Source organism: Periplaneta americana, chromosome 9, assembly GCF_040183065.1.
Source record: "Periplaneta americana isolate PAMFEO1 chromosome 9, P.americana_PAMFEO1_priV1, whole genome shotgun sequence".
NCBI classification, from domain to species: Eukaryota; Metazoa; Arthropoda; class Insecta; order Blattodea; family Blattidae; genus Periplaneta; species Periplaneta americana.
Window position 1 is genome coordinate 105107366 of NC_091125.1, and position 21237 is coordinate 105128602.

The 21237-nt window shown below is 31.8% G+C and overlaps 1 protein-coding gene across 1 annotated transcript in view; it reads right to left on the minus strand.

The window, feature by feature from the left end:
• Positions 1-11917: 11917 nt before the first annotated feature.
• LOC138706357 (uncharacterized) overlaps positions 11918-21237 on the minus strand; it is a 469670-nt gene continuing 460350 nt past the window's right edge. Inside the window, exons 7-8 of the mRNA XM_069835536.1 lie at positions 20518-20709; positions 11918-14334 (exon numbers count right to left, since the gene is read on the minus strand). Of these exons, the coding sequence (XP_069691637.1) occupies positions 14231-14334; positions 20518-20709 (296 nt within the window). The 3' untranslated portion in view covers positions 11918-14230. The remainder of the gene's footprint in view (positions 14335-20517; positions 20710-21237) is intronic.

Below are 21237 nucleotides of genomic sequence, written 5' to 3' on the forward strand. Positions count from 1 at the left end.
TTACTGGAGCTCAAAATACTTTGATGTTTTCTAACATACCATTTTCAGGTCGAAATAGAAGAAAATGTGATTATTTGCTTGTGCTTCTATGAGTACATCCCAGTGATTCTGTTAATTAAGATTCTACATCGATGTTCATTTGGTGAAAACTTGACAATTTTTATTCATTATTTGATAATTCGGTATAAAGAAATATGATGTGACATTGACATTCTATATACAGAAAATGAAATTACAGAAAGAGTCCGAAAATGGTCTCTGATTCTATCCTGTGGAAATATGATAATGCTATTAAAGTTTATTACTTATTAAAGCTTATTACTAATGAATTTTTCCACTGTTTACTATTATTTCATTTTATTAAGTATTCCGAAAGCACAGAGCTTATACAACAACTTAAACTGAGCGAGTTGGCTGAGGCAGTAACATTTGAGACTCGTATTTGGGAGGTCCCACGTTCAAACCCCGACCAATATGACTGAGGCAAATACTGGATTGGAAATTTACATGTCATGAATCATCACCACCTCAATCACGAATATCAAAATCTATAATCAGTCACACAAACGAAGACAAAGCCATCTACAACACACAACAGAAACAGGAACTCAAAAATAATAACAACGGCCTACTGGTATACCCACAGATTCTAAACACGTGATATGACCACAGATGTTAAAGCATGTATAAAAAAAAAACAACTTGAATGTTGCATAGTGTCGGTTTTAGCAGTGGACTTCGTGAGCCTGGGCTGACCAAAAGATCTAAACTTACTTTTTTATTGTTGAAAATAAGAATTTCCTTGAAAAGGGTAAACAAAAAGGAAATCACAAAAAAAAAAAAAATGTTTATACCTTACTTATTCATGTTCTATTAAAAAAGATATATAGGTGAAGATGCAAGACTGTTTTGAGTCGGATCAGCTATTTACTATTTTACCCAGAACATCCACTGATGTAGTTTGACAATGAAGATTTCAGCAAAGTCGAAAAGTTTCTGGCTCAGTTTATTTTCTCTATATCATAATCGCACACATATCACATAACTGGAGAACGATTTACTTTTGTTATACATAAAAACAAATGAATTATTAAGTTACTGTCATAGCTAGTATTATAATTCTATATGTTTAAAGTAAAGGATGACCATATAATTTCAAGGGAAAAATTGTTCCGGGGCCGGGTATCGATCCTGGAACCTCTAGTTGAACGTACCAGCGTTCTCCCAACTGAGCTACCCGGGAACTCCACCCGACACCATCTCAACTTTTCCCTTTATATCCACACAACTCGCGTGGGCTGACGAAACGCCAGAGACCCACATCGAGTGCACACAAACTCTGTGTGACTTGGAATTGTGGTTTTCTGTAATGTACACAGTGACGTATATATTATGCAAATCTAGTCTTTCCTGTAAAACAGATTTGAATAATTTCAAGGGAAAAATTGTTCCGGGGCCGGGTATCGATCCTGGGACCTCTGGTTGAACGTACCAGCGCTCTCCCAACTGAGCTACCCGGGAAAACCACAATTCCAAGTCACACAGAGTTTGTGTGCACTCGATGTGGGTCTCTGGCGTTTCGTCAGCCCATGTGAGTTGTGTGGATATAAAGGGAAAAGTTGAGACGGTGTCGGGTGGAGTTCCCGGGTAGCTCAGTTGGGAGAGCGCTGGTACGTTCAACCAGAGGTCCCGGGATCGATATCCGGCCCCGGAACAATTTTTCCCTTGAAATTATTCAAATCTGCTTTACAGGAAGTTTCACCTGAAAGACTAGATTTGATGATCATATAGTTATAAATAATGTTTATAGGTATATAATTTCACAATATATCAACAAATGACAAATTGATTCATTAAAATATTTATTCAAAGAATAACATTTCACTACAATTCACATCATTATGTGTCATATATCACAGACATTTTTGTTTGATAAGCAGAATATGAACAGGCTATGTTGTGAGAGCTTCATACATATAGTGTCACAATACTCTAAGCATTACGAGTACTTACTTCTTTACACATAATAATTTTATCTTCCACAGAAACAAGTATATAATATCATTCTTGCTTTATGTAAATCAACAATGTGGCAGTGATGTTTTTATGAAGCACATAATTTGTTATCCTTACGCTACTGACAGAAAATTGGTGAATACAGTCACCCATTCATGCAAAGAACAACTTCCGTTTTGAAAACAAATCCACGTATAATTATTACATGATCAATAATTTTCATAATTGATGCTGCCTCCTGATGCTGTTAAGTTACTTCATATAAAGCTACAATAAATTCAAAATTATCACTGTTGGATTCTGAATGCATTGTTCGTCACTGTCTGAACAATAATTTATGCAGAATATAAATTTCACATGGTACAAATTTCTGTGTCTACGAATCAAGATATCAAGTTTATGTTGAAAATTGACAAATGAAAGGAATGGTTGTTACCAGGTTGTGCAATTATAAATGCATGTTTATTCTATCCATGTTGAGAATGAAGACAAGAAATCAATTTTATTTACAAATTGTATACCAGTACCATTATAAAATTATTATTACACAGACCAGTGATTGAAACAAATGTATTGTTTAAATAAAAGTCATAACGGCCAAGATAAAAAAAAGTATTTTATTTTACATTGTAAACAGTTGCAGGTTGCAGAAAAACAGACAATGAATATAATATGAATTAGGAGATACAATATAAATAACTAAGGCGGTTCTGGACATAAATAGCAGACATGTTGTTGATGGAATTGGATGTGGGGGACAAGGTTTAAGAGATAATCCTGTACTTTTTAGAAACAATTAAGGTCTCTTGTATTTCGTTCATGGCACTTTGATTGTTCCATACTTTGAAAATTGTGGTTCAAAGACTTAAATGATGAATTGAATGTTGGCACATGGATGGTAATTTTCAAAAGTATTGGCAACCAAGTGTCATTTTTTAAAATTAGAAAGCTTTTTATGTACGTATATCAGTTTTAAATGCACTAGTAAAAAAAAAAATGTTTTCCTAATTGACTTGAAAGTAGACCGACATAAGAAACAAATGTTTACCGGATTTGATTAAAATAGTGTTGTTGATATCAATCAATTTTTTAACTGTCTTGCAAAGATTTTTCAGTAATGTTAAATAAAAACAAATTGATTCAGAAAGTAACGCATAGAAATGTAAAATTTTATATTAATTCTTGTTGATTACACATTTTTAACACTCGCATATCATTAATGCTCTATTAAGTTTGTTAAATTAATAACTTTGTTAACATTACTGTGTTAATATTGAAACTATAATGATATTTTACCTTAATGACTAGTTTTGAAGGGAATGTACGTCATCTTCAGATTGTTAGTGAGGTCTTGCGCTTTCTTCTGGTTTCTTCTTGCTGGTGCCTTGGTGGGAGTGTGTAGATAAAGGTAGTGATGTGTATATGATTGATAGTGTAGGCCCTAATGTTGAAAAGGGTGTGCATTCTGAAATTCAATTGAGTGTTGATGTGTTGTGCATGTGTTTTTGTATGTCTATAAATGTATTATTCTTTTGTGCTTAGTTTCTGGTTTTTCGGTTCAATATGTAAAATTTCCATGCCTGTTTCTATTGCTATGGTTGTGGCTGGAGTTGGTGAAGTGTTCTGCATAGGTGGAAATATTATTGTGATTTGGTTATGGTCGTGATGTGCTTCTTATATCGTGTTTGGAAAGATCTTCCAGATTGATGGAGAAGTTGTTATAACTATTGCGTGTTAATTTGTAAACTTTCAAGCTGTATTTATTTGTGTGTTGAGATGATTTTGTAGTGTGTTTTGTGTTCTCTGTCTCTCTTGTATGCACTGCGAAAATCTAAAGTTATCTACTTATTTCCTTATTTGGGTGGACATAAAATTATTTCATTCATGGATATCTTTTGAGCTAGAGCTCAAGAAAATAACCTACAAAGAGAAATTACATGATAAAGAATTGAATTGTGAAACGCATAAAAAAAGGAGGGCGTATATGTTATTTTCACGACAGGTTTTATTTGTCCATAAGAAATTAATTTTCCACTCACACAATATCGCATCATGACAATGACATGAAATCATAAGATTACATTGGACTTGCAATTCCTTATGGTATTTTTCCAGAAAGATTCAAACAGTAAAACCAATATACGTAATGGGAGATAATTCTACTTAGGTATTTCTAATTACAGACTTTCAAAAATATTAGAAAAGGCTATGTGCCAACTCTAATAGATTATAGCATTATTTTATAAGCTAACAAATTATTAGTTTTACAGTAACTTAGTAGTTTTGATTTAGGAAACAAAAATCGACAGAGAATATAGTTTTTAGGTTGGTGTATGAAATACCGAATTCTTTAAATTCGAAATTACATGTTGGATGGATATTTCATGATTTAAATTAATTTTTGTGATATTAAAAATAAGATCTTAGGTTGGTTTATATCTTACATATCAAATAGAAAACAAAAAGTGAAAATTAATAGGCCTATATGGTACGTACCAAATAGGCACAAAGTTCCTAACTGAGAATTTAGGTACCGGTATACTAAAACATGGAGTTCCCCAGGGATCAGTTTTAGTTCTAGGTACAGACTTCAGATAAGTCAACTTTTATTATTATTATTATTATTATTATTATTATTATTATTATTATTATTATTATTATTATTATTATTATTATTAATTTTTTTTAATTGTAGTTGCTTTATATTTTATGTTATGTTGACTCAGAAATTATTTACAGTATCTTATTTTTCATTTATGATAAGCTATTTAATAGTACCTATAGTACTATGTAAATTCATATTTCTTCATCTTTTCGAGTTCTGTGATTAATTTATTTCTCTGGCACTTTAACGTCTCTTTTTCCTTTACTGAGAGATATTAGAGTTTACAATGTGAGGATTAATCAGATTTCTCGACTTAACAGAATACTGAGGCAGCCTATAATAGGGCTAGCCAGAAGTGGTACTTGAATTGAAAAATACTCACACACGTGTTGCTTTCTTTCTAAAGTTCTACACCCAAGCATCCTTCCCACTTACCGCACAGCCAGGTGCAAGTGAACAGACCATAAATCACATTCAAGGTGTCGTCTGTTCAGGTTTTGCCGTGAAATTAAGGTAGCCTATTGTAGTTATGTACAGTCAGTTATTGCTTATGGCTTCTGGGATGTGTCTCTCAAATTAAATGCTATTTTTAAATTTTAAAAGATAATACTGAAAATAAATACCGGTATGAAAGTCTCAGTAAGATCAAATAGCAAACCAATCTTCAGGCAATTGAATGTCTTATCAGTCCCTTCTTTCCATATATTGGCAGCAGTTAACTTTGTCCATAGTAATTTTCATCTTTTCAAAACAAATGTAGACTATTGTGAGCATTTTACTAGGACTTCCAATAATATTCATCTCAATTCATACACAACTACAAAAACAATAACATTGCATGGATTTCTCCAACTGTATAAAAATTGCCACAGTCCATAAAAATGTAAAATGAAGCAAATTTAAAGTGCATGTACCTACGCAATTACATTCTAATCCACATGTTTTTAGTATTGATAAGATTATGGCCTCAGTGCATGCATAAGTTTTCTTTAGTATTCATTGTATAAAATGTAAAATTTGGAATTTAGTATTATAATATTTTGACCAGAAAATTCTATTAATTATACAGGTATTATTGGCAATATTGTATTGTACCGCATTTATTTCATTTTGAATCTTGCGTACACTACTTTTAACACTTGAATATAATTAATTGATTACTAGTGGACTTACTCGTGTTAATTATGTAAGATTTGTCCGGCTTACAGCTGTTTCAGTGCTTCACGCACCATCCTCAGAGCCTGAGGATGGTGTGTGAAGCACTGAAACAGCTGTAAGCCGGACAAATCTTACATAATTAACACGAGTAAGTCCACTAGTAATCAATTAATTGTATTTATTTACATTCCATGGTATTCGTACATCGCTTCACAGCTAGAATATGGGACATGTCAAATGAAAAAAAAAATCTTAATAGTACTGGTACTATAAAGTCTTAATTACAGTCACAGTCTAGTTGAAATATATACAGACGAGTTTTAAAATATAGTCTACTAGTACAACACAAAGATTTAGTATCAATACTTAATACAACACAGAAATATTCATGAAGCATTGTTAAATGTCATGAATTCACCTACAGAATAGAAGTCGTGAGAAATTAGGTCCTTCTTTAATTTGGCCCTAAATAATCTTATGTTTTGAGTTCTATTTTTTATATCAATAGGGAGACTATTAAACATTTTTACTGCCATATAACGCATTCCTTTTTAATAGCACGATAGACTTGCCAATGGAGTATGAAAGTCATTTTTTTGTGTATTTATGCTATGAACTGTTGAATTGGTTACAAAGTTTTCACGATTACATACGAGGAAGATTATTAATGAAAAAATATACTGACAAGCCACAGGCATTATATGTAGTTTTTAAAAAGTCCTACACGATTCCCTACATTTGGCACCCATTTACTTTTTTTTTTTTTTGTAATAGGAATATACTGTTGTTACTATTATTCCAAAACTCATTACCGAGTGGAAGTATGCAAAGTATAATGTTTTTAAGGTATTTACTATCTCTTGCATAGATTTAATAGCTAAACGTGCTGAATTTAGTTTAAGGGTAATTTCTTTAATATGATTTTTCCAATTTAACACATTATCGATCTGTACCAAGTAAGCCAAGAAATTTGGTTGTTGTTGTTGTTTCTATTTGGGCCCTATTATTAATTATTGCGCCTGAAATTTTCGAGGTTGAATTTGGACAGGATTTAAATTGAATTATGTTAGATTTGTTACAATTTAATACTAATTTACTGGCTGAGAACCAATCACATATTTTGTGGAGCAATACTGGTAATCAACTTACTAGTATGTACTTCGTTATTTTGTCAATTGGTAGGCCTATTATATAATTTTTATGTTTGATGTTTCTTTAATTTGTTGTATAATATGTAGTAACTCAGATAAAAATTTTAGGGTACGATTTTGTATTTAAAAAATGCCAAAATTGTATAATGCAAGTACTATTGGCTTAGTAAACTTATATTTGAACTCTGAATAAAAGATTCAAAATACGTTAACCATTAAAAGTCGTGCATTTCTAGAGTTTAATAAATCGAACTTTTAGACCTAAATTTCTTCTTATTTTCTATTATTTATTATGTTAGTGTTATTATATTACACATTTTTTTATTGTATCAGTAACTTGGTGCTGTATAAATATGCATTTTAATCTCTGTTTTATGAGTCTGTTGCATTTTGTAATGCTTAATAACTGACTGAATAAACTAAAATAAACTAGACAGCCTGGACTGAGTGGCTCTGCAGTCTAAGAAAGATGTTATAAATTATTCTATCCAAGTTAGCTGTTACATGAGAAACAACGTTATGGCAACAGCAAATGGGAAAGTAAATGGTCACCAGAGAAATATCTTGTTGCCGACTGGCAAGGAAAAGAATGCACAGGGTAATGCAGAGGCATAGAGGGAGAAATTTTCTCTTTGTCAGCCCATCACTTATGACTAGCTCTAATATAATTATCTATATATAAGCCTATGATGTTCCAGAGGGACTTATTAAATCAGTCTATATTAATCTAAAATTTTGGATGAAACCATTTTTCTATTCACATTTCTGTACGAATGTTAAATTACTACTCATATGTATGTACCAGTACCCACAATAAGCAGACAAACAACTTTCAAATTATGTCAATGCAATAGTTACATTATAAATAGCGTTGCGTATCTGAAAATATGGAATAATGATAATAGCATTGGCATATTTCTACTTCAGTTACACAGAAATCGATCTATGAAATCTAAGTTCACCATCCTAGAAACACAAAGAGACAATAAAAACATTCAAAGGTATTTATCATAGAACTAAAGTGATTTTCATATTATCTCTTATCTTAATTTCCATTTCACAATCTCTTTATTATTAGCTACATTAATATGAATATTGGCTAATGAAACTAATTTCTATCATCAACCCAAATGTTAATAGCTGACTATGAACATTCAGTTTAATGCTTGACTTTAACACATCCTTTTTGCGTTCTAAGTACGCATCTCCCTACCTTTTTAGAGTTTAAACACACAAAGCGTTAATTTGAATAAATACAAGTGAGATGTACAGTGCTAAGATATGCAGTTGTGAAATGTACATACAAATCTTTTTACCAAGTTACCATTATTAAAACTGTTGCACAGGCAGAATGGTAGGCCCTAACGTTAAAATGTATCCTATCTTATGGAAACTAACTAGTTTTCATGATTCTATATTCCATGAAAAATCATGTTTTGATATTATCGTTTCATTGATTCCTTCATTCTCACTTTAGATTTGGTGTAAATCTATTTTTGTTACAGAAAATTTTATAGTTCATTATACTGTTGTCATTTGTATTCATTATCATCTTCTTTCCGGATTATAATTCAACTTTGCATGAAAGTACTTACCCATCATTTAGGATTTTTTTTTTCTTCTCATGTTTATAATTTCATAGCTTTCGAATGTGTACAAGGATAATGAATAAAACTCTATGTACCTACGATATACCAAGACTGAAGTTTATCCTACTATAGTCTTATTAAGTAAAAATTAAACCATTTGCTATTCCGTAAAGTAACTTTGTGACTTGTGGACAGTTAATAAATTTTAATAGTTGAGAATTTCATATACGCTGAAAAATTTCCAAGCAGTCAAGTACAATCTGAATGATTTAAATTATTTTTGTGACTTATTTTAAAAATAATTTTAACGATAATAAAAATATCTACAAGAAATAGACACACAATATAAATATATGAATTATATCAAAACATTAATTTCTCAGAAAACCGGACACAATGAAATCGAATATTTCATTATACTAAATTTAATACAAGTAATTAATATTACTATTTATTAAACAATAGTTCAAACAACAGCTTTAGTAGTCTAAAGCAAGGAAACAAAAAATGAATAATGAACTTAAATAAATCCAGTTAAGGCAGAATAAAAAAAAAACAATTTTGAAGTTAGCAATATACCGGTAACCTTTACAATAAAAAACAACAATTTTAATCTGTGACACACAACAGATGAACATAATATACATTGATTTTAAAACAAAATCACAGAAGAAAATAACAATCATATACCGGTAATTCAGATTATACCAAATTGCACGAATAATCTTTAATTGCAAGTTATATTCTTAATTACAAAGATTTCTGTTTTAAAATAATGTTTCTACCTGCAACTTACGATGTACCACTTTAATCATTTATAACAAATGAAAATGATGAGCTACGTGCATATATAACATTAAGAGATAAAATAATTTCCATAGAGTCTTCAACAAATTGATATGAAATTGAATTTCATTCTAACCTTTCAATATATATTTCAATAATAAATAGGTATACACGAAATCCATCTGCACTAAATTATAAATTGCACCTTGACCTGAAATAGATTTAAAAAACAAATGCAAAACAATTATTTATGATTCTAGAAAGATTCTCACCGATAATAGCTAAAAAAATATACAAATTAGTTAGTAAGGACTAACGTGAATTGTCCATTAGGAGGCAGATTCTTCTGAACATCATGTAATATTGCTGAATTCTTTAATTTCAAGACCCCAATTAGTAAGTTCTTAGAAATTTCCAAACTTTTAACTGTGTAGATCATTTCTACTTTTTCAGACTTTATTTTTGAACTAACTGCTCTTTCACAATATGACTTGATTTTACTCATAATTTAAGAAGTTGTCAATTGTACCAATTTTATGCAGTCACAATTCATTCGTTATAATTTCATGAAGTAGATAATATCGAACAGTTTTGGGCTGATGGAACCCTTAAGCCAGTTGCACACAGAATCAGACGCAGCATGATGCAATATTTTGTCTGTTGGTGCTTGTCTCCCAATTATTTCATATGATAATGTGCACACAGAATCAGACGTGACAAGACGGATACGAGGAGACTTTGGGGAGAAAACATTGGATGACTGAACTTGGTCGTGAGCAGATGGTCTGATATCTACAGCGTACTGTGCATGTGTGAGTAGCCATGTCCATGATTGGATGCTTCCACTATCTGCACAAACTATTGTTGTGTAGTGCACATTATTTAGAATGGAGCTCGATACAGATAAATTAGTTATTTCAGTGCAGGAAAGTCTGTACGATCTCACTTTGAAACAATATCACGACAATAATGTGATTTCTAAAAATATGAGAGATATTTCAAATTAAATGAAAGCACCAGATGAGTAATACCCTATTAATTAATAACAATTTGTAGTAGGTCTACTTCTCTGCTCTATATTATCATTCATTACTGGCATTGATTTAATATAGAATAACACATCTCGGGTTCTCAGCAAGGTGAGTTGGAGATTAGCTTCCAAGCTTTCGACACCTATACTTGTTTTTTTGAAAGATGGGACATGACAGTTAAGCGACAGAGCTTGGAACTACAGTGCTATGTTGTCAATATGGACTACCACGCTGCCAGCTGATGGAAGGTATCAATTGACTTACGATGGCTGACGTTAAAACATTCAATGACAATTGACTCAAAGGTAAGAAAACAACACAAAAATCGACACAGAATCAAAGACGAAACGTACCAATGCTAACACTGTGTACACAATAAATGTCGCCAAGAGAGCTATTAAGCACTCGCCATGTGGGAACGGTAAGTTTGGCAACTCAACCGTTGTTACCATAGCAACAGGTCTACCACGCTATGTGACATTCAGTTGTTTTTCCGATCGCAACGCTCTTGTCATGTCCCATCTTTAAAAAAAAACAAGTATAGCTCTGCCATCTTCTTCAGGGAATGAGCTAGCCGTCGAAAGCTTGGAAGCTAATCTCCAACTCACCTGGCTGAGAACCCGAGAAGAGTTATTCTACATCAAATGCCGGGAAAGCCTCAAGTCATACATTGATTTAATATATTTTTCATTATTGTGGTTCGTGAAGTAGTCATAAACATACAAAATTACGTTTGTGCACTACATTAGTAGTACCTATTTAATATTAAAACGCCTTCAATTGTATAGATTTTTAGGCATATTAGGTGTTCTTAGGAAATAATAACCAAATACAATATAATTTCTGATATAGACAGTCCTCATTCATTAACGCCATTTTCTAGGCTAGTGCAGTTTTCCAAACCCACTCAGCCAGCAGATCAGTTGTCGTGAGCAGACCATGTTAAACTGCCACGAGGCATTGTGAGACACTGTAAAGCAAAACATCACGTCGCAAAGAGCTGCGCTGTATCTGATTCTCAACCATTTTCACTACCACACATAAGTCAATTCACTACTACAGTAATAACTATAAAGATTTGTTTACTATCTGATAACGTACTGGTACTTCATCTTAAATTCAAACAATGATAAATTCTTACCGTACCACACGTAGTTTTAAGATGCACATTGATATTGCGTTTGTCCTAATGACGGTAGAAATGGATGCATCTTATTTTATTTGATTGTATTAATGTTTTAAAATTAGGAAACAAGGAAATACGTACAGTAATGGTAACTTGGATTTCCAATCCAAAATACGTAAACCTGAAAGTAATTTATATTAATATATCTGATGTATCCGTATACCATGTGCAATAAAAACATGTTATTGTCTTCAAACTACCAAGACTAAGGAAATTAAATTCATCATACAGTATTTAGAATCTTTGCGAAACACAAGTTGACTTGTAGACTGACATATCCAAAGAATGTGAGAATGAAGGACTGTATTTATTTCGAGCTTTAAAAAATACCATGCTATAGGAGAAGTTGGTTCTGATCTTCTCCAAAAAAAGGATAGAAATAAAGAAAGAATATATATGCCATACAGTATTCTGTATTTATAATTTATTCCAAAAAAGAAACATATAAGACCATGACTAGTTCATCTACAACATACGATATAAAAACAAAACAGGATCACTGACAATGCAATATTTATTTTAACAAGGATTTTAAAATTTAAACATTATTTTACGTTGCGCGTCACTAGTACAGTTTGCATAACTTTAGTCTTAACTAGATTAACTTTTTTGACTGTATAGATATCTTAAAAGCCTATATTTATTACAGTACTAATAATGAGCAAATTATCGGCAATAAAATAAAAAATTCAAAATGTTTAAATTTATATTACTCCTCCTGTATTGGCATGCATAAATTTACTTTCTGCTGTGTCATATTGTATAACTAGGTAACATCTTTTGTATTATCCATTACTGTACACAATCAATCTATTCAATTCAATCATCTAAAAAATTCATAGTAATGATTTTGAAAACCATTAGGACTCTGATTAAATATTTATCTTATTTCATAATAAAGCATTAAAGATCTAGTTCTATAGAATGTCATTTTTGTCACATGATAACAGATTTTAAACAATTACCTCAATATTGCATTCCGAATTGCATTATACCAATAAGCCTATATATCGCGTATTTTAAATCCGCATATTTTTTGTAAAAGATTCTCCAGAATTTGTGTTTGTTTCGAAGTCAAAGGTCATTAATACATGAAATTTACATACATTAAACCAATAAGGGGAACTTTATTACAATCCTTAGAAAGTATTAATACCTCATTGTTAACACAATTTTTTTGTAGTTTTTTTCTCTCTTTACCTGGTTGTTTCTACATCACATCAAAATTAAAGTGTTTAACAAACACTATGAATCTTTTTGTGATCGAAGAGTCATATAGCAATACACTGTTTTCTACATTATACAATTTCAAAGCTTTCAATTAAGTATCCAGAAAAGGAACTTTTAATTTACGTCAATATCAATGAAACAATAAATGTATTTGTATACATTAGTATTATTTTAGTAATGTATAATAAAACAAATGAACCCTCAAAATTTAAATACAAATTAATTGTTATAGAAATACTATTTTGTCCTCTTATAAACATTCTGAATTCTTCTACGATTGGATGGAAAGATGCATGGTATGAACACATTTTTATATGACACGATGAAATACTAAGGAGACATACTTTATGACTTCTTTCTTCAAAATAAAATCTAAGTCCCACAAAGAATTAATTTACTGTAATGTAATCTGATAATTCGCTCTTAATGAAGACTATTTCCATAATGGAATGCAATGTATTTCGAGACTGATGTGAGATAACTCCCTTAAATAAATATATATTGGAAGTGTACAGTTTTGCACCCATTAAGAAATTAGTACATACAGTATGGAAGTTACAAGTTGACTTTTATTGATTGATCTAGCATTTATATAAATAGGTTTTATTTATGATAATTAATCATATGAATATATCAGCTTGACAAGAGTTATAAAATATATGACAAATTTATTTTTTTATTTCAATAATTATATGGATGACAGGAAAAATAGCTGTTATGAAGATCTAAGGCGTATGTAAACCACAGGTGCTCCTTACAGAATAATTGAAAAGGAATTAGGCCATTCAGATTTATTCTATGATGTACAAAGTTAATGTTTAAATTATTAAATATTAGAAAGTATAAATCTTACATCAGAAATAAGTCTTCAAAACTATTTAATAGAAATAAGTAAATCTGAAATTTGAATACTGATACAAGGAAAATATCTACTAGTAATCTGATAAAATTGTCTGACAACAAAAATTAATTGGTATTCATAAATTATGGTAAGAGATACTCATAATCATTTTACCGTACTTCATTGTAAACTTCAAAAGTGTTAAATGAAGAAGCTTTTTCATTATTTAAAATGTGAGAAATGTATTGATTATACGAACTTCGCTAGCTTTCATCTACCTTATTATTTTCCCTGAAAATGATGAAAAGATACATGCAAGTTCATTGTCATTAATTAAATAATTCAGATGTAACAAAATAACTGCTTAATGGTGCAAATGACATCTACATTATGTTTCAAACATCTGATTTTGATTCCTGTCATCCATACATTTATATATAACAGATTTATTACATAGTTTCAACATCGCTGTATTTATTGCTTTTCATAAATACACTGAAGACTTCAAATTGAAACAGTGTTAGTTTCATTCACGTATCAGTTATCAATAACCTGCAGAAATATCCATAACATGATCATGTGCTGGTATCTTGGTATCAATTTACTCCAGAAATTGCAGTCGTCAATTTGGCAGACTTTATACTTGAGTCGCATGAACTACGTAGCTTGTTCGACGTGTGACCTCAGCTCTCGTCTTCCAGTTATGGCGGTCCAACTTGTGGGCATCGCTGTGGGAACGGTCTGACAAAAACATGTGCAATACTAAGAATACGTTTTGTAAACTCACTTTTATTTAATTTCATAAACAATTTTATTGCACTTTGTTACTAAGCTAAGAAGTCAAAATTATAAGGATTCTTGACATGTTACTTACTTATCCTTCTCTAACTAAATGCAGCGAGAAATCCAATACATAAAGCTTCAACCATGTTGTTAGTAACAGCTTAGCTTTTAGTTACACATTTCTTTGCTACATCAGATGTTTAAAACATGCTTTAGAGATATGGAAAAGTGGACAGATTATTTATTTCTAGAAACACCTTTATTTGGAGACAAACTTAGGCATATCCATGAAGTATATCTGAGTTTCCCAATATAATCAAATTAACAATATGAAAAAGAAAATGCAGAATTGTAATAACTATGACATTCTTCCATTAATGTTGCTATTAAAGTTATATGATTAGGAATATTCAAACAAAATGGGTGCTATTCATAGACATTTCACTACCCTGCTATGAGCGTGATAAACTAGCCCCGAGTTTGCCAGAGGAGGGACGAATTATTCATATCGCTAACATTGGTTTATGAATATGAAAAACGTTAGTTTCGCTGATCATCCACCGGAAGCCCGTGCTAAAAATGTCTATGAATACAGCCCAATAAGACTAGTATGGGAAAGAGGTTACGATAGTTGCAGAATGATGGCATTAGAATATATATTGTGTTATTTATCTGTGATTATTCTTTGTGAGAAATATATTTTAGTAAGCTTAGTATTTAATAAAAACAGCAACAATTTATCAATCTGAAGATTAAAAATCATGCAGCAGTAAATAAGTTGATTGGGAAACTGCGAAGATAATAATACTGGTCACATTGGAAAAAAAATACAATAAACAATTATTCTTGTAATATATTCACGTAAAATGAAATAAGTGTCATATATATAAATGTGAAAAGAACGTTCCCACTACGGATTTTAGTTTTACTTCGACATACTATTCTAACCAGAATAATTAATTCATTGTTAGATCCTGAGAATACTGGTGCCGGTATATGTAAACATGTTCTCGCTTTTTTTTTTTCTAATTTAGTTTGCCAATGACTAATGCAGTTCACATGAATAACATATTTATTATGGGAAACTCAGACACATATAGAAATCCTGAAATTTTATTCTGACATTAACTATGTGATTCTCAATTGCTAGTATAAGTTACTATCAAATTTTGTGAGCACCTGAATGAAATCAAAACACAATAAATAAACAACATGTTACAGAAAACAAAGTATGCTTTCTCAGTGCTACTGATGAACCAATCACAATATTAGTAGGAAGACTCCTAATCCACATAAATAATTATTATTTTGGTATAGACTTACATAATGTGTAAATTACTGCTGTATAAAAACAATGCACTGAAAGAGAGAGAGAAGCTTCCTCTAATTGAAGTCTGCATTTATTTAATTTACATGATGGTACCAGTTCTACGTAAAACAATGCCAGACAAACAGTAATAGGCCTATTAATGACAACAAGCCGTCCTCGTTATCCTCATCTTCATAGTCTGAATACCATTCAGATCTCGTCAGTATATTCTTGTTCTATCTATATACAGAGTGTTCCGCTTATAAGTATAATAAAAGAAATAGTTATAATTTCATAACAATGCATGCAAATGGGTTAAGATTGGTACCATTGTAAAGAGGAAATTGGGAAGTTTTAATCCATTGTTGTTACTTATTTTTAGAAGACTCACGCATGCGCAGATCATTAAATAAGAGAATTCGTATCGTATCTTTAGTCAGTCAGCATGTGGACGCCACAGCAGAAAGCCTTTTGTGTGCTGTCATTAGCAGAACATAGATCCATAATTCGTGTACAGCGCTTGTTTCGCCGTCAGTACAATCTTAGACCGAGGGAAGCTGTACCGACGTACGTCTCAATAATGAAATGGGATAGGCAGCTCAGAGAAACAGGAAGTTTGTTGTCTAATGCAGGTAAACATTCCAAGCGTAAAGTGTCTGACGAAAATGTCGAACGCATTCGCGAGGCATTTCAGAGAAGCCCGCGGAAATCCATTCGACAGGCTAGTGTGCAGTTGAACATCCCACCAACAACAGTGCATACAGTGCTCCATAAAAGATTGCGTTTGCGAGCGTACAAGCTGCAACTTCATCAGATGATTACGCCGAATGATAAACTGGAACGAAAACGCTTTGCAGAAACAATGTTGGATAAAGTGGACGATGACGACACATTTCTAACTCGAGTCTGTTTCTCAGATGAGGCAACCTTCCACGTCAGTGGAAAAGTAAACCGACACAATTGTCGCATCTGGGGGTCGGAAAATCCAAGTGTCGTAATTGAACACCAACGGGATTCCCCTAAATGGAATGTTTGGTGTGGGATCATGCGTGACAGAATCATTGGTCCCTATTTCTTTGCTGAAAAGACAGTCACTGCAAACACGTACCTGGATATGTTGCAACTGTATGCTGTGCCACAACTCCCAGATGGAGCAATTTTCCAGCAAGATGGGGCTCCACCACACTTTGCCAACATGGTTCGCACATTCTTAGATGAACAATTCCCTGCAAGATGGATCGGAAGAGGATCACCGTACATCACATGGCCTGCCAGATCACCAGATCTAACACCACCTGATTTTTTCCTGTGGGGGTTTGTTAAGGACCAGGTCTACAGGACGCCAGTACGTGATTTGGCAGACTTACAAGAAAGAATTTATGCTGCTGTCAACAATGTTACACCACAGATGCTTCATAACACTTGGGTCGAGGTTGAATACCGGTTGGATATTTCCCGTGCCACCAATGGAAGCCATGTTGAGGTTTATGGAACACAAGGTAACAAAAATTCCCAGTTTTCATTCTTTGTAGCAGTTGGTTTCAACTATATACTTGTATTAATTCAGAAGTTATAGCTATTTCTTTTGTTATACTTATAAGCGGAACACGGTGTATTATTTTTGAAAGTCTTACTAATCTTATTCCCATAGGTTGATATTTCCATGCTTATTTGGCAGCGTTTTAGTCTGATTGATGATCTAATCTAAATTGTTCTTTTGCTCAATTCTATGCTTCTTAATTTTCTGAAATAATTTAAAATTATGCATTTACTGTCTTACGTGTAAAAACGTCATTAAAATCAATGTCCAGGTTTCGAAATGATAAAGGAGAACAAAAACTGCTATTATCTTTCACGATTCTGAAAGTTGTTTCCTTCTTGTCTTCTTCTCTAAACATCCTAAAATCGTGTCACATTACCTGTTGAAATTTGATATTTTTATTACAATGTCGATCGAAATAGTTACATAATTTGTCTACTATCTAGGTTTCATATACAATTTTTCTATCAGCTGCTACTTCCACATAAATGCTATGATCTTGATTTTATCAGTGATCGTAAACAAATAAGACTATAATTTTTAATATTTCCATTTAGTTTATAATATAGGTCCTGCAAGTTACTTTCTGACTGTAAAAATAGAATCTGGTTATCTACTTATGATAAGATATAAAATCTTCGTAATGTAAATATAAGTTCGAAATTAAAAATAAAATTAATCTTCCCGTCTTCTGGTTCTGTTTTCTATAGAAAAGTTAAAATATGTTCATCTTAAGATAGTGCTGTTTGACACCACAAGTTATGAAATATAATATATACCGTATTTTAAAAATTTGGAATTCTAATTTTACCCTTTATATTTATAATTAATTATTTGAACGAGATACAAAGAGTGCTCTTTCTTTCTGAGCAGTCTCTCTTAATTCTGCCAGTTCTATCAATAGCAATTACCTATCCTTAAAAACACGCCACTATCCAGGAAAAAGGATATTACTTCCCGAAAATCTTTAGGAAGCAACTTGTTTGAAATATATGTATCGGTACCGGTACTTGATATTTACTGTAGACAAATCTAGGAAGAAAACTGAATTACGTAGGTAGTTAAATAAAATTCTAATGGATATTTATGTTTATGTTTTTAACACTGGTACCAACTGTGATATTCTGAAATTAATTGAATCCTTCTCTCTTTTCGTTTGCAATGTTTTTAACAATTGTTTTACAAACAGTCATACAGAAAGCAACTCAAGTAAGCAAAGAGAATTTTTAAGGAAGTTGTTATGAATTACAGAAGAAGCAGAATTTTAGACATTGTTATGCAAGCACTGCTAGAAACAATTTATATCGAAATGCACAAATGAACTCAAAGCTACAAAATTATTGTTTACAAGAAGAATAGGTTTCGGGTTAAAAAGATACACTTACATACACAAACACTATTAGTTCAATAGGCTCACTACAAGGGTTTTCATATTCATTGTATTTTATTTTACAATGAGAATTTAAGAAACTGAAATTCAGTTACACATGTATCATTATTTGATAATTCCGTTATGTGTCAATATTCGATTCCCTCTTCCAAAAAACGAGAGGAGCACAAAAAAACTTTTGAATATCTCTGATACAGAAATCCTGCAAACGGTCCTACTCTGTATGGTATTATTAGTCGTACATTACAATTTCAGATATAAACTTTGACAAATAATGATAGTAGTAGGCCTACTTACCAATCGGGAAGAATTGAAATGTAACAAGCAATTTCATACCAAACTGCTAATTTAAATTTCCTTGCAATGAGCAAGAATAGCCATGAACCACCAATATTGATTGTATCTCGCAATAAAACAAAAGAATGTGAAGTAGTGTCTAAACCAGAGGTTTCCAAAGTCATGGGCGCGAATACTGAGTGGGTGGATAAGAAAATACCGTATGTCTTATTTATCCAAAATGAATGTACCAGCACGTTGTTTGTGCAAATATACTTCTGTAATGAATATGGTAAAATAATTATACAATTCTTTACTTTCTCGAGATTATCATAAGAAAATACTGTGAATTCACACTCTTCCTGGCTCATATTTTCTCCAAACAAAGTATTATTATGTAGTATGTTTGTGAAACGAGCTCAAAGCCATCATTTTAAAAGTAAAATTTAAGCATATTGAGCTTCGATGAAATATCTACCGGTAGATATATATCTATTTCAATACTCCTGATAACAGGGATATTATATTATTGTTTTCAATTACATTATATGCAATGACAAATAAGCTGCAAGTTATGTTAATTATGTACTCGCGTATTTAAATTTTATTCAAATCTGGAAGTGAAGAAGCGTGTGAACTTTCATTAAAAACTTGAAGGGACGTGCAACAGCTTTGGAACCCTCTGGTTTACGCCTTGCAGTTAGTACAGAATCATAATAACGTTAATGAAGGTTATACAAATTCTAGCACAGAACAGTTGCAAGTAAATGCGTTATTTTGCAATATACTCCCAATAACGTTTATGCGTAAGCAGAAGTTATAAATTTGCATGTCAAATTAGAATATACAGACAGATGAAAATGTATTAACAGAACATAATTTGGCCGTTTTCGTCACTTTTAGCCCTTTTTCATGTGTAAAGAAAGAAATCAGACTAAAAATGGTGAACTGCGTAACTATTTATTTAAATTTTACTTATAAGTCTTTGAACATTAACACATATCGTACTGGTATCACGTTCATCAGTAGCAAACACAATGAAAATAATTTAATTTTTTAAGGGAGACTAAAGTAATTATAGGCCTACGTATATAATTAATATCCGAATAGCTTTTGTGTAGATAAATTGAACAAAATATTGCTGATATTATTGTTCAATCTGGAAAAGATTATGAACATTATTGTGTTGAGGAGAATGAGTTGTACGGAATTAATTTAATCTTTTTTTTTTTCCTTTCCAGTACATTTAAATACGTGAGATAATCAGAATTTCAAACATTTTTTAATATCATTATATCATTTATCGGGAGTTTACTGCATTTTCACATCTAGAAAAGATAGTCTTTCTTAACACAGACGTAAGGCTGCTCAGTTCTGTTTTCACTGTGAGCATGGTAAATCAAAATGAAACATGGGATTATTGATGATTATGTATATCATATTTGAGATGCGATAAATTAAGAGATACAAGAATAAATAAAAAAAAATACATGTTTTATCACAATAAATTGACAATGCCATTGTTCTGATAGGTATGTGAAATGATGGAAGAGATACTGTCGAACTTCGAAGAACAGTCACAGGCCAGAAAGATGATTTAAGTGCAAGATGGGTTCAGAGCCATACCTCTATATCTAGTCAACTGCGAATTTTCACCTAGAACTGAATATCTATCGGCAGCAACTTTGGAAGGGTTGAATAGATGGGTGCTACGGAATGATCCAACAGGTGTCAGCACAGAACGAGAGCTACAGAATGATGGAGTAGCTGAACCTCCTCCATAGCGCAATCTATCTGCAGGTTCACTTGACGGTGGAACTGTTAAGAGAAAAATAAAATTATGTTTTAACAATATATATAGTGTGTAATTTTGTCAGTAATAAAATAAATAATATATACCTGTTCGCATAGAATAGTAAGTATTATATCCTGTGAAGAGAATGTAATATCCAATGCATAATGCTCACAGTAATTTTTTGAATTGGTTCACTGCATTCAGAAGTTAAATTGATTAACTTCACCAGAACTAAAACTGAGAAAATAGGTACCGTAAAGTGGGGTGACTTTGAACAGTAATTTAGCGCCTTTCTAAATTAAATGCTGTGCCCTATTGCGAAAGAACTTAACTAGTTTATTGACAACTTAAACAGTTTTATCGCAATTGGGTACAGCATTTAATTTAGAAAGGCGCTAAATTACTGTTCAAAGTCACCTCGGCGTTCAAAGTCACCCCTCTTTACGGTACTGAAGTTGAAAGACTGCAAGTTTCGATGTTTTAATCAGTGGAGAGAATAAGTACTGTGATCTGCACAGTTATAGCTCGGCTTAAGAAGTCTTTTTGATAAA